At 45.1% G+C, this 13,259-nt stretch overlaps 3 protein-coding genes across 3 annotated transcripts; 2 read left to right on the top strand and 1 right to left on the bottom strand.

The window, feature by feature from the left end:
* Positions 1–221: 221 nt before the first annotated feature.
* Positions 222–982, bottom strand: DFJ58DRAFT_839594 (uncharacterized protein; the record flags this gene model as incomplete). The annotated part of the gene is made up of 3 exons (XM_041392531.1): positions 222–348; positions 401–731; positions 778–982. 3 exons carry the CDS (start codon positions 980–982, stop codon positions 222–224), a joined length of 663 nt encoding a protein of 220 aa, XP_041246186.1.
* A 790-nt stretch (positions 983–1,772) lies between these two features.
* DFJ58DRAFT_715396 (uncharacterized protein) lies at positions 1,773–5,461 on the top strand (the record flags this gene model as incomplete). Its single annotated transcript, XM_041384124.1, has 19 exons — positions 1,773–1,883; positions 1,909–1,968; positions 2,031–2,402; positions 2,452–2,645; positions 2,750–2,787; positions 2,813–2,865; positions 2,916–3,036; positions 3,184–3,283; positions 3,338–3,480; positions 3,514–3,598; positions 3,625–3,774; positions 3,836–3,837; positions 3,866–4,004; positions 4,058–4,342; positions 4,406–4,647; positions 4,678–4,719; positions 4,775–4,909; positions 4,934–5,061; positions 5,330–5,461. The coding sequence occupies 19 exons, from the start codon at positions 1,773–1,775 to the stop codon at positions 5,459–5,461; spliced, it is 2,532 nt and encodes an 843-aa protein (XP_041246185.1).
* A 4,374-nt stretch (positions 5,462–9,835) lies between these two features.
* DFJ58DRAFT_725604 (uncharacterized protein) lies at positions 9,836–11,690 on the top strand (the record flags this gene model as incomplete). Its single annotated transcript, XM_041385259.1, has 17 exons — positions 9,836–9,930; positions 9,990–10,071; positions 10,121–10,134; positions 10,191–10,299; positions 10,355–10,372; positions 10,425–10,450; positions 10,509–10,534; positions 10,585–10,622; positions 10,682–10,706; positions 10,761–10,772; positions 10,823–10,838; positions 10,890–11,037; positions 11,088–11,147; positions 11,197–11,224; positions 11,281–11,377; positions 11,440–11,587; positions 11,643–11,690. The coding sequence occupies 17 exons, from the start codon at positions 9,836–9,838 to the stop codon at positions 11,688–11,690; spliced, it is 990 nt and encodes a 329-aa protein (XP_041246184.1).
* Positions 11,691–13,259: the final 1,569 nt, after the last annotated feature.

The raw sequence follows: 13,259 nt of genomic DNA, 5'->3' as shown, positions 1-13,259 counted from the left end.
ACATTCAAGAGAATGATGTTCATGGTACATTCAAACATTATTGCAAGATTGAATAAGGGGAAAAGAACCAACAGCGCTGACGTAGTGTACAGACATATCTTATTGGCTAGCAATAACATTTTGCATTCTCCTTTTGCTTGAGCGGTTGGATGACCTCATGAGTGCTGACTGACAAAACTAAAACTTAAAGGATAGTAAATGCAGTGCAACATGTGCTCAATTCATACTCGACACTTGCGTACTTCACCCTTCCTAATTGCAGTGTGAAGAAGTGCTTCTCCAATGGCAAGGGAAGTAACTGCATATGCCACATCACTGAAACCTTTGATATTTTCCATGACCTCATTCCTAGATATAATTTATCAGTGGCCATGTGCAATGTCAGGCAGAATTGCCTTACCAAGTATTGAACACACCAATGTATTGTCCATGGGTGACACAGTAATAGGGACCAGATTCCCCGGGCACTGCAGGCATGTTGTAGAGCATCCCATTATATAAGTATATGAAGCAATCATTGGCAATTGCATCGACAATCTCCTTGTAAATAGCCTCGCCCTGATGTACCCATCTGGTATCTGAGTCTGCCTCTGCAGTGGCATAGGGTGTGATGCTGAGAGGCAAAACTTCAGGTAACCGAAAAGGTGCGCTGGTAAGACTTGTAAGTGTAGTGGATAAACCAAGTGTGAATGGTGTGGCCTGCATGATAGAGGATGTAGGACCACTGTCACCTAGTGGGGGATCAGTTTCTCCAGAGACATTTGGATAGCTACTCACACTGTGTATGAGGCTGCACTCCTGGGCCAGCTAGTAGTGTCGAAGATATATGACCGCCTTCATTATCAACTTTGCTCAATAGGAGCCGGGAGGTTTGAGAGAAAGTGTCACACAATGGAATCATGCAAACCTCACAGAGGCAATAGGCGGGATCTGGAGATTCTTCCAAGTGTGTTGCAGGACTCAACTCAGACTTGGACTCCATTAGGTAAAGACAGTAGTGGGGATATGACTCGGAATACTGGCCGGCAGCGTAGACTCAGACTTGGACTCCATCATGATTAGAGTGGATGTGAGGGAAAGGCACGGTGATGGGAATATGAATTCTAACTTGCATGGCAGGCTCATTTTATAAGGTAGCGAATTGAGCACGTAATGCATTACATGCTTACTAATAATACCTTGTCTGTGTTACTACGCGCACTCAGTGCCACTCACTGGCAGGTGTGCCAGTGTACATGTATAAGCTCCTTTCAAAGCTGCCATACCTCTGTAAGTATGTATATACCTTGTACCATATGATCTTACGTCAAATCTTAGTAAGTGCTATGTCTCTTACTGATGACCCAGAGGTCACGCAAACCATCTGTACGCTTCCCCGACATTTATCGTTCAAAAATGTCAAATGTCAGAAGCGAGTCAAGCTCAACATGTTCACCCTGCCCAGCTCTGAATCTGATGCTGCCAGTGTTCACCAAACATATACATTTGTATCACGCAATAAAGGCTTTGAGGCATGCGGTTCTCATGTTATCAGCTCCAGTCAAGCTGAATCTCAGGTTCAAACTGGAGCTGGTCCAACAATCGGTGAAGTTTGTGATGAGCAGCTTGATTGTAATGTATGCGATGTTCATGATGCAGAGCTCATTGAGGACGCGGAACTTGAAGCCCCCAACAAAACAAAGCGGAAGTGCACAGCTGGCATAAGTCTCCCTTTGTACCCAGTAATAGGCCTTTCTTACTCAGTTCTTCAGGATCACCTGCTTTTGTCATGGATGGTTGATCAGGATATGTTCTTACTTGAGTTCCTTCAGCACGAGGGCAGAGGTGATTATGGTGGTATCAGTGTTTGCTGGCACTGCCATCTCAATGTCCCTCAGATTTTGGTGTATTGATTGCTTTGGTACGGAGCTGTACTGTAAGGACTGCATTGTCTCCTTACACACTCAAAATCCAGTACATCACATTCAAGTAAGTCCATTCACATGATATTATAACTACATACTGCATACTCATTTTCAATTTTGTGATAGGAATGGGCAAACTCTTGTTTCACGGCGGTGTCGCTGAAGGACCTGGGCCTGCGCGTGCAGCTTGGCCATTTTGCAGGAGATTCTTGTTTGTTATCCAAATGGACATTCAACGATGAGTTCACCCTCATTGATACTAACGGTATTCATAACATTGGACTGGATTTCTGTGGTTGCAAGACAGCTCAATCACACACCAAGCAATTACTATGTGCTGCTTGGTTTCCAGCTACAACCGTTAGTCCACGTACAGCAGCAACCTTCCGCATCCTTGAGCAATACCACCTTTTATCATTTGAGTCGAAGGCTTCTGGATACGAATTTTATCACTCGATTGCACATCTGATGGATAATACAGGACTTCATCCTCAAAAGGTGAGTTATCCGATACCCTACTAGTACATTACATCACCCGTTTTGTCAGAATCGTTATGAGGCATTCTTACAGATGGTCCGTGAATGGTGTCACCTCAAGATGCTCAAGCAAGCAGGCTGTGGACACGATCCAGCTGGTGTGGCTAATACACAAAGTGGCGAATGTGCCATTCTATGCCCCGCATGCCCTCAACCTCTCAAAAACCTTCCAAACAACTGGAAAGACATTCCAAATGACAAGAGGTATGTATCACGCTCATACATAGATTTTTTGCTCATGCTTCACAACCCTTTAGATGATTATATGCTCTCTTTGTAGCTATCGATGCCAACTTCCATCTCAAAAGACGTATCATATCCAAAGATAGTGCAGACCCTGGGCTTGGTTGCGGATGGGCAGTACTTCGTAGATGAGATGGCATACAAGGCATACTTACTATATCATGGTGGTAAGCCACAAGAGGTAAGCCTTGTGAATGACTTAATGTAATTTCACTCTGACCGTTTCAGTAGAGAAGTACCTGCGCATCACATAATGCAGTCAATATGGCAGACACGAAGGCTTCTCAGGGTCTGGCTGCGACTGGAGTGGGGACAATAGATTGCGCATGGCACAACATGAAGTTACCCAATGGTGTTGGGGACTTGCAGAAGGGCGAAAGGTGAGGTACACCAGCTGTCACACAACCATTGTTGCTGACCATATGGCATAGATACAGCAACATGGATTATTTATTTTATTTCAACCCTCTAGGGACTGCTGCGTTGAAACGCTGAATAGTTTCATATGATATCGCCTGCCAGTGGCACAAACACCTTTGGGAACACATGACTACAATCCCTCTAAACCTCCATATAGACCCTCTTACTAAATTCATTAGGTTCTTACAATCACGATACTGGTCTCTCGTGCCTCTGCTCACATTAATCACTAGGTCTTTTGTGCCAAAATTCCATCTTCCTGCACATGTTTTCAAATGCCAAACATCGTATTCTTTCAATTTTTCAAAGAATGTTGGACGCACCGATGGCGAAGCGCATGAATGCAGATGGTCAAACATCAACCCCGTAGCCTCTAGTACTAAAGAAATGGGGCCAGGCTCATGAAGAGACACACTCGACGACCATTTCAGAGACTGGAACTGGAAGAAGGTTGTGGGACTTGGTATGTTTTGGCTGCAACTCTGCACTCACATGTATCATCATATTGTATCTGTGACAGGTGCCACACTCCTTCGCAAATGATTGAGGCCAAGGAGGAATGGGAGGCGCATCACACAGTATTTCAAGAACTCAACGAGGCTCTGGCACTGGAGATGACAGAGGCCTGGAAGGTTGAAATTGAATCAAGGGAAGAGAACCCGCATGATCTGTTGTTATCAATCCATTTGAAATGAAAGTTATTCATGAGTAGTGCACACCAAATCTGATAGTGGTGAGCTACTAACAACTAGTGTTACAAGCCATCACACAAGCTGCTGTCCGGCTGAAATTTGCCCAGCTCGAGGCATCTGAGCTCCAACAAGGAACCGACATTTCCATGCATGCTGACGTGTCCCCTAGCATATTTATTGCATCGGGGATCGATCTTGAGAATGAACAGTGTGTAATAGTATCCATCATTCTTTTTTGATTATGTTCATTTCTTCCTTAAGACGACATCTGAAAGTAGACATTGGAAAACAGGGACTGCATACCACAGATATGCAAATGGCAGCAATTCAACGGCTGTGGAATTCTTTACAGTGTAAGATCGATGCCTGGAAGCGCATCCAGACTCTCTATACACCTGAAGTACGGCTACTTGACTCCACACTTGACCCTCCTTCTTGCCATATGCCCAATATAATCACACCTGAAGATACTAACCTCTGGCTCCCATCAGCTCTCTGCAGCAAGTCCAAGGCTCCTAATACCCGACTCCTCTCGACCGAGTGGGAGTTACGATACACTCAGGCTGAAGACACTCTCCAAGAAATCAGATAGAGCCTCCACCTGTGTAGCTATATGTACTCATTCAAAAAAGATTGGATTCGAGGTCAGAGCGCCAATACTCAAGCACAGAATGCTCTCGGTTGTGTTGAAGCAAAGGCTGCAGCTGCAGCAGAGAGGTACTGTGCAGCTCACACAGCTCTCTTGTCTCTCACACCTGTGCTCGGCAAGGTCAGCTGGAATCACAAGTTCAAAGTGCTTGAGAAGGATGATGTACATGGGATGTCAGCTCCAAGACATGCAGAGAGTGAAGGTTGAAGGCAAATGTTGTGGATCTGGCTAGTGGAAGGTGTCGGAGATGATCAAGATGACGCAATACAAGACGGTAAGTTCAGTTAAACCGTGAGCCATGGAAGATGTGTGACTAACTTTGTTGGCAGGTCTTAGGATCAAATGGTGTAAAGCCCAAGCCAGGTCCATGCACTGGACAGAAGAAGTAGAGCTGCTCCGGGAGGAGATGCGTAGGGTGTCCTGCTTCCTTAGGTGGCATGCAGGGTGGTGGAAAGAGAAGGTCAGTGAATGTGCACCCTGCATCACAGCTGACAACGAGGGTCTGGTGGCCTATGAAGGTCTGGTGGCATATGCCTGTTGCCAGGCTCAGCTTAGGCAAGATCTGGCTGACTGCTTCGAGAGGATTTGGGCAATTTATCTCCCATCTACTAGCATGGTAAGTTTGAGCGGCAAACGTCAAGATCACTTTCCGGATCTTCACCTCCCAGAGTCTGTACTTTACCCATGATATTTTAATTTTACAACGTACTAGCAGCTTGTTTTGAACAATCAATTTGGATTCTTAATGGTACTGGGACTGTTGGTCTGAGCTTCATGCTTCGTCTCGCTAATTGCAAGGTGTCCTAGTAGTTATCATGCATTAATGCATTATGTGTCTTGTAGTTACCATGACCTAATGCATTTGTTTAAACTTGTAATTACAGATGTTAATGCAATACATGTATCTTGTCACTACAATGTACAATGCATTACCTCCCCATGAACTTGTGGAATCTCAGCATGAAGATAAATGCCACTCAGTAATCAGTGCCATGCAAATCTCAGCACAAAGATGAATGCCATTCAGTAATCAGTATTGTGCTAATCTGAGCATAAAGACCAATTCGACTTAGTCCTGTTAAGCCAATATTTATGAGCGGAGGCGAGGCGAGGGTAGATGCATAGGCTCATCTGGGACTTGCATCAATTCTGTAACCATTAAAATTACCAGTACATAGCTTGTTGATCCCCATGTTTTGGAACAACCAGTAATCAGGTTTCAATCACTCTTGTTCCCAGGACAAATATAATGCTGCAACTGGCGGCTAAAGTTGAAAATGTCCTCAGGTTCAAACTGCATCGCGCGTGGGACAAACGCCAAGACAAACCGATGTGACAATCATACCAGCGCTAGGCGCATATGAGTGTCATAGGCACATTTTGCCTTACCTAGAGGAAAGGAGTAAAGCGCTAGTCACCAGCGCTATTCAGCTCCCAAGCTATCCACTTTGGAACCACCTTTCTCCCATAGCGCGCTACCCGGTCCGACGCCTAGGTATTCCGTCCTCCCATGTCCTGTCTATGTCCACCTACCTCCGCTGGTGCGTCATCTTTCCTTAAATGTCGCTACTCATCAGTCGCAGGTCTTATTACATGTATCCTTGTGTTCCGCTGTGCTGCATGTCTTATTACCTGTCGCTACATCGTGCCCTCGCCAGTGTTGCTACTATTCTCACCTACGCATTCCCGAACTTTTACGCAGTACGATAAAATGACCCGTCACACATACAGTACAGTACTTCCCTTCCCCGGACCTCTGCTGGTGTCGGAGTCACTTTAGTCACTATATCCTAGTCTTGGTGCAATCGATTCCGCTCTTGCCAATCTCTCTGATCGCGTGTCGCTTCACTTGTTTTAAGTGCACGTCGCTAAAGTTTCCTCTAAAAAGTTTGACTTTTGCAACTGTCGGGATTGCTATCGGTAGTCGAGCTATAATTTAGCCGCTATCAGGCATTTCGCTTGCACTGTCTTACCTTAACTCCTTGCTTTCGCTTCCTTGATTTCTTCTTGCTGTCGCTAGTCGGACGTCGCATAGCGCTATCACATAGGACAACTTGCATAGCGCTTCTCACTTACACGCACGTTTCTCTGTCGGAACTCACTTGTTGCTAGTCGCTGATCGCTACAGCGCTACTCATTGGTTTTTGGTCTTAGGTCGCTATAGGTTATTAGTCCTTCGCGCTATCGCTACCCTTGCATATTTGAAGGGAGTTGCTTCAATAGCAGTCCTCTTGGGTTGAATACTACACTCGCGCCTATTTGGATAAGTAGCGCTAGTTTCTAACAAGCCTAGTCGCTATCACTCTTTCACACCGAGCTTGGGTGTCACAATCAACGTCGCACTTCAGATTCAATAATAATTAGGCGCATGGTTCGTTTTCGCACTCAATCAAGCCTGAAATTATCCTGCTTACAACTATTCTAGGTTAACCTTAGGTACAGCCAAATGTCTTGGGGTGTACTGCACCAGGTGCAACACCTGCCCAGTCACCACCAATTCCATGGGCCCATGCCATACTCTTTTTCTGCTGTGCATCTCCTCGACAGGTGACACAAACATAGCAACAACAGCAAAGCCAAGCGCCTGGCCAGGTCCAGGCCCAAGGGTCTTCATCACATACTGAACCTACTGCCTCAATGCCCACGACACTTCCTCACCCTCCGACTAGTATTACCCCACCAAATACAGAAGCTGTTGTAAGGATTACCAATCGTTTGATGCCAGAAATAGCTGTTTCAATGCTTACCTTAACCACCATCAGCGCACTGCCAGCCTCAGTCAGCACGGACCTCAACTCCCTTTCCTCTCGTCACTATTGACCCTCAGCTTTCATTATTCGTCACTGTCACCCTACCCTCAGTTTGCCATCTCCAAATCTGTCAAGTTCCACTATGCAGCTCTTGTCACTTTGTCAATACCATACCCTTTTATATCGCCACTCACTCAATTGTTTCATATCCCCTTCCCTTTCAGTCTACTCTACCCTGTCAGGCGTGGACGCCACTCCCTTCAGCGCCCATCATCACATAATCGATTCGGCATAGTTATACCCGACCCTTAAACATCTCGCAGTATAAAAGTAGCCCATGTACACTCACTACTGCAGGCAATCATACCAGTCTCCAAGTCTCAGTCTCGCACTTGTTATCTAAATTGTATCGCTATATCCCTCGTTTATTGTCTCACACTCGTCTCAATCATTATCGCTTAACATTCGTTAACTGCTAATCTAAGTTCCATAGCATTTCAGCATCACACTAGCGGTCTCCACACCCCTTTGAACTCGCAGCGAGAGCCACTTAGGTTCTTACACTGTGCAGTCACAACCTCCTCCATTAGGGCTCGCCTCATTCTTTTTCTCTGCTGTGTCTCCCCAACAAGCTAATGGTCGCTAATACTGTAGGGTGTGGACCACTGTTTTGCATTTGCATCCAGTTCTTGTGTACTATTATCTCCTTCCTACCTTTTGCTACTCCATCAGTATTGCTTCCCCGTCATGAGGCTCATGTAGCGCATTGGACTCAAAAATGTTAACTGTTGCAAAAGGAATGTTCCAAGGCACTCAAGGAGGGTGAAAGCATACCAGAGGTATGCAGAATCTATAAAGTAAGGGAGAACGGGTTTCGGGGAGTGACGGGTACTCGTGTGGCTTTTGCGTAGGAACGCTTAAGAACGCTTAGCAGCGCTTAGCTCACTTAAACCTCTTTTTGGAAGTCTCGCGTGGTTTTGTCACGTGATTTCGAGTGCCGACTCAATACCATCGCCCGTTCGAGTGCAGCAAATAATTAATGAAAATTAGAATGAGAGAACAGGGGAATGGGGTAACGGGCCAAAGGTGTGAGCAGAGCGAGCGAGCACTTTTGGGTTGTTCCCCCATTCCCCTGTTCTCTCATTCTAATTTTCATTAATTATATTAGGATGCAGCCAAGGCCAGGAAGCCAAAAAGGGGCGCGAAGCGCTCCTTTTGCTTCCTGTGCCGAAGGCACAACGGGTGTTGGACTAGTTTACATCCAGACGAGCAAATGTCATGTCTCTTTTCAATGTTGATTGAAGGTCTGGTTGACCAGTTATGCAAGCAAGGCAGTGACCTCAATCTCGACAATTAAATATATGTAAGCAACCTCTTCCGGACGAAAGCTCGCAGTGGGCTATACACGACGGCCGGCTTGTTTAGAGAAGCAGTCTCATACAATCATTTCCTTCATTGCAATTGGGGCTCTGAAAGTTGAAACATAGATTGCGTACCCTCGACATCACCGGGCTGTATATAGTTGTCCGTGTACGAAGGGGTCCTTAGAGTGGTCGAGGACCAGTGGAAGGACTTGGCATCCGTTGAAAGCGCGAGTCTCCCCATTGTTGGCGCGCGGTGTACGTTCAGGATACTCGAAGGAAGATTACATTATGATGATTAATGCGAAGAACGAAACAGAACAACCTTTTTCACCGACTGCGAGTGCTAATCCTCATGATTCATGGCTTGTTGAATGAGATATTCGAGGGATCGGATTGGCATCCCTCAAAGACAGATCCATGTTGATGCCCAGGTAGTGCGATACGAATTTCAATAAGATGTATATGTCTGATGGACGAGAGGCGAGGATGCGGTGGTACACTGGTAACACCAATGATGCATCATGTTAACTGTTAGATGTGAACCGGGATTGATATCGATGGAACAGGCTTGAGCTTCGGAAAGACGACGCCGTATCCATGCTCGTTCATCTTCTTCTTCTTCATCTTCTTCATCATCATCTTCTTCTTCTTCTTCTTCTTCTTCTTCTTCTTCTTTCCGAAAGAAAAGATTTCTGCAAGACTGGATGGTGGGGAAGTGAGTGATCAACAATCATTGTCAATCAACATGCCCACCATCCGGTCTACATATGCCGCACCTGCTCTACTTTGCTTTTGACCACCACTCCATTGCTTCATCGGGCCATTCCAGTGGTCAGCCCTTGATACGAAGACATTGGTTTACCGTTAGCAGCTTCACATGGACGTATATAATATGTTCTTTTCACTGTCGAGTCGTCGATATCAACAATCACAAATATCAAATACGTACTGCGTACCGCGTGCCAATCAAGGACTGCAAAGTCCGGATCAATGAAAACTTCATTGAAAATTCAAAAGAGCTTTATCCTGTTCCATGTGTTCAATCGATGTTCAACTCGATGCCTTTTTTGAAATTTGGAGTTTGATGGCCTAACGCCTGTGGTACTGGTACCAACCCTGCATCTACTCATGCAATCCCTTCGGAGGAACTTCAGAGCCTCATCATACATATGATCCATCATTTATCACAGACAAATTCTGAACTCATTGTCCCGAGATGCGGGATATATAACCTGGTGGTACTACTGTGTTGCTGGTGTAATTGGTTTAGTCAATAATGCCAATGGCTTCCTCGACGCAAGACCTCATCCCACATCTTCATCTCGCGAACACGCTTGGGGCACTGTTTATTGGGGTCATCATTGCAGCAGTGTAAGTAAACTGTTCATCACTACTCAGTAATAAGTTGAATGTTTCCTCTCATGGAATAGTCTCTTTGGTGTCACCATCGTTCAGGTTTTCATATACTTTCAGACGCATAGTGGTACAGGAATAACATTCTACAAGTTGGTCGTACGTCTATGCTGTCTCCTTGTCAGTTCTGTTATTGAAGCTATTTTAGGTCATATTGCTTTGGTGGGCATCTCTTCGAGTTGTAATTATCGAGCACGTCGAGATGACTGAACTTTTAGGATACTTGACGCTCTGCATCTGGCCCTGATTGTCTATTCCATCTATTTTTATTTAGTGATCAACTACGCGAACATCAGTGCGCTCAAAGAAATTGTATGGAGTTGCAAAGTGAGTTGCTACTTCCTCCATGAGCCTCTGCTGTCATATTGATGTGCCTGTGCAGCTTCAGTTTGTAGTCACCGTAAGCCATATTTCCCAGGTCCTATGGTTCGCCTCAGACATGCACTCCACAGGTTTTCACCATCTTTGTGGAACATCTGTATGTTCTATGTACCGTGTTATATACAACATTCACTCAATACTTTCTTGATCCGTAGAATATATGTTTATCGCATATGCACAGGTATTTCCCCCCTATCAACAGATTTATCGTGGCTTATGCGGTGGACCTAGTTAGCAAGGGCCGATCAAAAGTTCTGTCGATTATAGTGGTAGGCTTGCCGTCATTCATTTTCTAGCCTTATGTTTCATTTTGTTGATCTACTACCAGGGTGTTGTCGTCGTCCTAACTTCAGGTGAGTCCTGTCAACTGGTAATGTTCCTCACATGATCTTGGAGGATCCTTTCAGGTCCTGCCATCGGTAAGAGTTCATTCATACTATTACTGCTCCATCATTTTAACATGATAAAGCCGCTATTTGGTACATGTAAGTGAGACAGCGGACTCCTCAAGTGTTCTAAGCGCTGATAGCGAGTAGGTATCAGGAAGTCCATGTAATCCCCGATTTGGTCAAAATCGAGTGGGCATTATACGTATATTTGGGCACTATTGCCTGTGTTGATGTTATTATTGCATTATCGCTATGTTATATCCTCGCTACGTCCCGTACTGGGTTCTCGAGGCAAGTTGCAGTCCATTCGCTGTCAGGTCTGAAATTCTGACATATAGTTCTTAGAATGGATTTATTCATAACAAAGCTCATGATTTATATCATCAATACAGGCTGTTTGACGAGGTATCCCTCATTTCAGCCTACCCCATGCCTTGACTCATATTTCGTGCAGTATGTGTTCAATGACAGTTATCATTACAGTGAGCTCACACCTTTTGTTCTGGCCATCTTCTCTCTGACCGTCTATAGTGCGCAGTGATGCCAAAGAACTACGCATTTAAAGCTGTCGAATTTATATTGGTTAAACGTATGGCCAAAGAATTCCTCGACGACGAGGATCATGCTGACTCGTGGTATCATTTTAGTATATGTCAACTCGTACATCGCAATATTGAACGTGCGATACTACGCGCAGCCCAACGCAGACGCAGCGCATTCTTCCGAATGCCATATACGCCATGACGTCTACCGCCCGGGACTGCGCGTTAGAGCGTCGCAGGACGATGAACTCCAGACATCCCGATGAAATGTTGCAAATCACTCGACCTGTTCAGGCTGTCACGGTCAGTGGATGCACTACTGTCGACGGAATAGGATGATGACTTGCTTTTGCTACAGCGGCCGATTGAGGTGACGATGAAAATTAATTCCCTCTCTTCAGCGTGATGGATCAATTGCATGGATCATTGTCTCCGTATTTGTGAGATCGGCGGGACCGGCCAATGACTTTGACTTCTTGGTAAATTATCGTAGTGTGCTATTCAGGATACGGGTGTAGATAGGCATCAGTCTACTCTTATCCTTTCCATTTTTGAGAGTTGGAGTTTCCCGAGTCAAGTACGTACGACTATTTCTTGGTGCGCCCGTATAGTCTGTGTCTGTGGGATCAACTTACCTTGTTACCTTGTTACCTTGTTACCTTGTTCCACAAGGTCAATATCAGCCAATTTTTTTGTCATTTTACGTTGGCAAATGACTGCTAATCCTATGTGATTCTGCTGTCAGTGCATAATGTTCTTCGACTCGTACCACGGCCGTCCACCTTGACCAGTCCTAACCAAGTGATAAGCGTGACAGGACAGAAATATGTTGCAGGTTTGAAACCTGCTCAACAATCTTTTTCCTTTTATCACATCTTGACATTCACTCATGGACATTGGACAGTTCTTCGGAGTTCATCTTAACTCATGAAGGGTCCCTGGCTAAGTTGCCACAACAGAATCGAAATCTGTTTTCTCTTGGATGGTGCAGGTTCGAAACTTGCCGATCGACAGGTTTTTTTTTCTATCGGAAGATTCGCTCATGGATGGTTTTCTCAGGCTCGGAGGTTCAGCTCAACTTCGTCCTGGCCAAAGTGGTTACCACAACAGAATCTATATCTGCCTCTTGGACTGTGCCAGTGCAGGTTCGAAACCTGCCAACGACAAGGGGTTTTTTCTATTGGAACATGCCTTGAAGATTCACTCATGGATGGTTTCGTCAGAAGTTCATCTTAACTGGTCTTAGGCAAGTGGTTACCGCAACAGACTCAAAATCTGTTTCTCTTCAATTATGCAGGTTCGAAGCCTGCTTGATGACGCGTCTTTTTCTATCGGAACACACCTTGACATTGACCCATGGATGGTTTCGTCAGAAGTTCATCTTAACTGGTCTGAGGCAAGTGGTTACCGCAACAGAATCAAAATCTGTTTCCCTTAAATTACGCAGGTTCGAAACCTGCTTGATGGTACGTCTTTTTCTATTAGAACACACCTTGACATTGGCTCATGGATGGTTTCGTCAGAAGTTTATCTTAACTGGTCTTAGGCAAGTGGTTACCGCAACAGACTCAAAATCTGTTTCTCTTCAATTATGCAGGTTCGAAACGTGCTTAATGACATGTCTTTTTCTATCGGAACACACCTTGACTCATGGATGGTTTCCTCAGAGATCCATCTAACCAAATCTATAGTCAAGTTGTTATCACAACAGACTCAAAATCTGTTTTTCTTGGAGTTGGTTCGAAACCTACTGACAACATTTTTGCGGTGTATAGGTCTTCGGAGGTCCATATTAACTTGGTAGGCCCAGTCATTGCGCCGAAACCTCTTTTTCATGGGCTAATCTGTCCATGAAAAGGAATTCACCCCCGTGCCGCGCGATGGCTTCAGCTTTTCCTCAGAAAAATTTCCAGTTATCATCCATATATACATGACTTACGGGCGTTCGAGAAAATGATTCAACGAGTTTGGTAAA

This window comes from Suillus subalutaceus (genome assembly GCF_016647625.1).
Source record: "Suillus subalutaceus strain FC151 chromosome Unknown DFJ58scaffold_28, whole genome shotgun sequence".
Classification (NCBI taxonomy): Eukaryota; Fungi; Basidiomycota; class Agaricomycetes; order Boletales; family Suillaceae; genus Suillus; species Suillus subalutaceus.
Note: the sequence above shows the minus strand (reverse complement) of the source record. Positions and strands in the feature narration are given on the sequence as shown.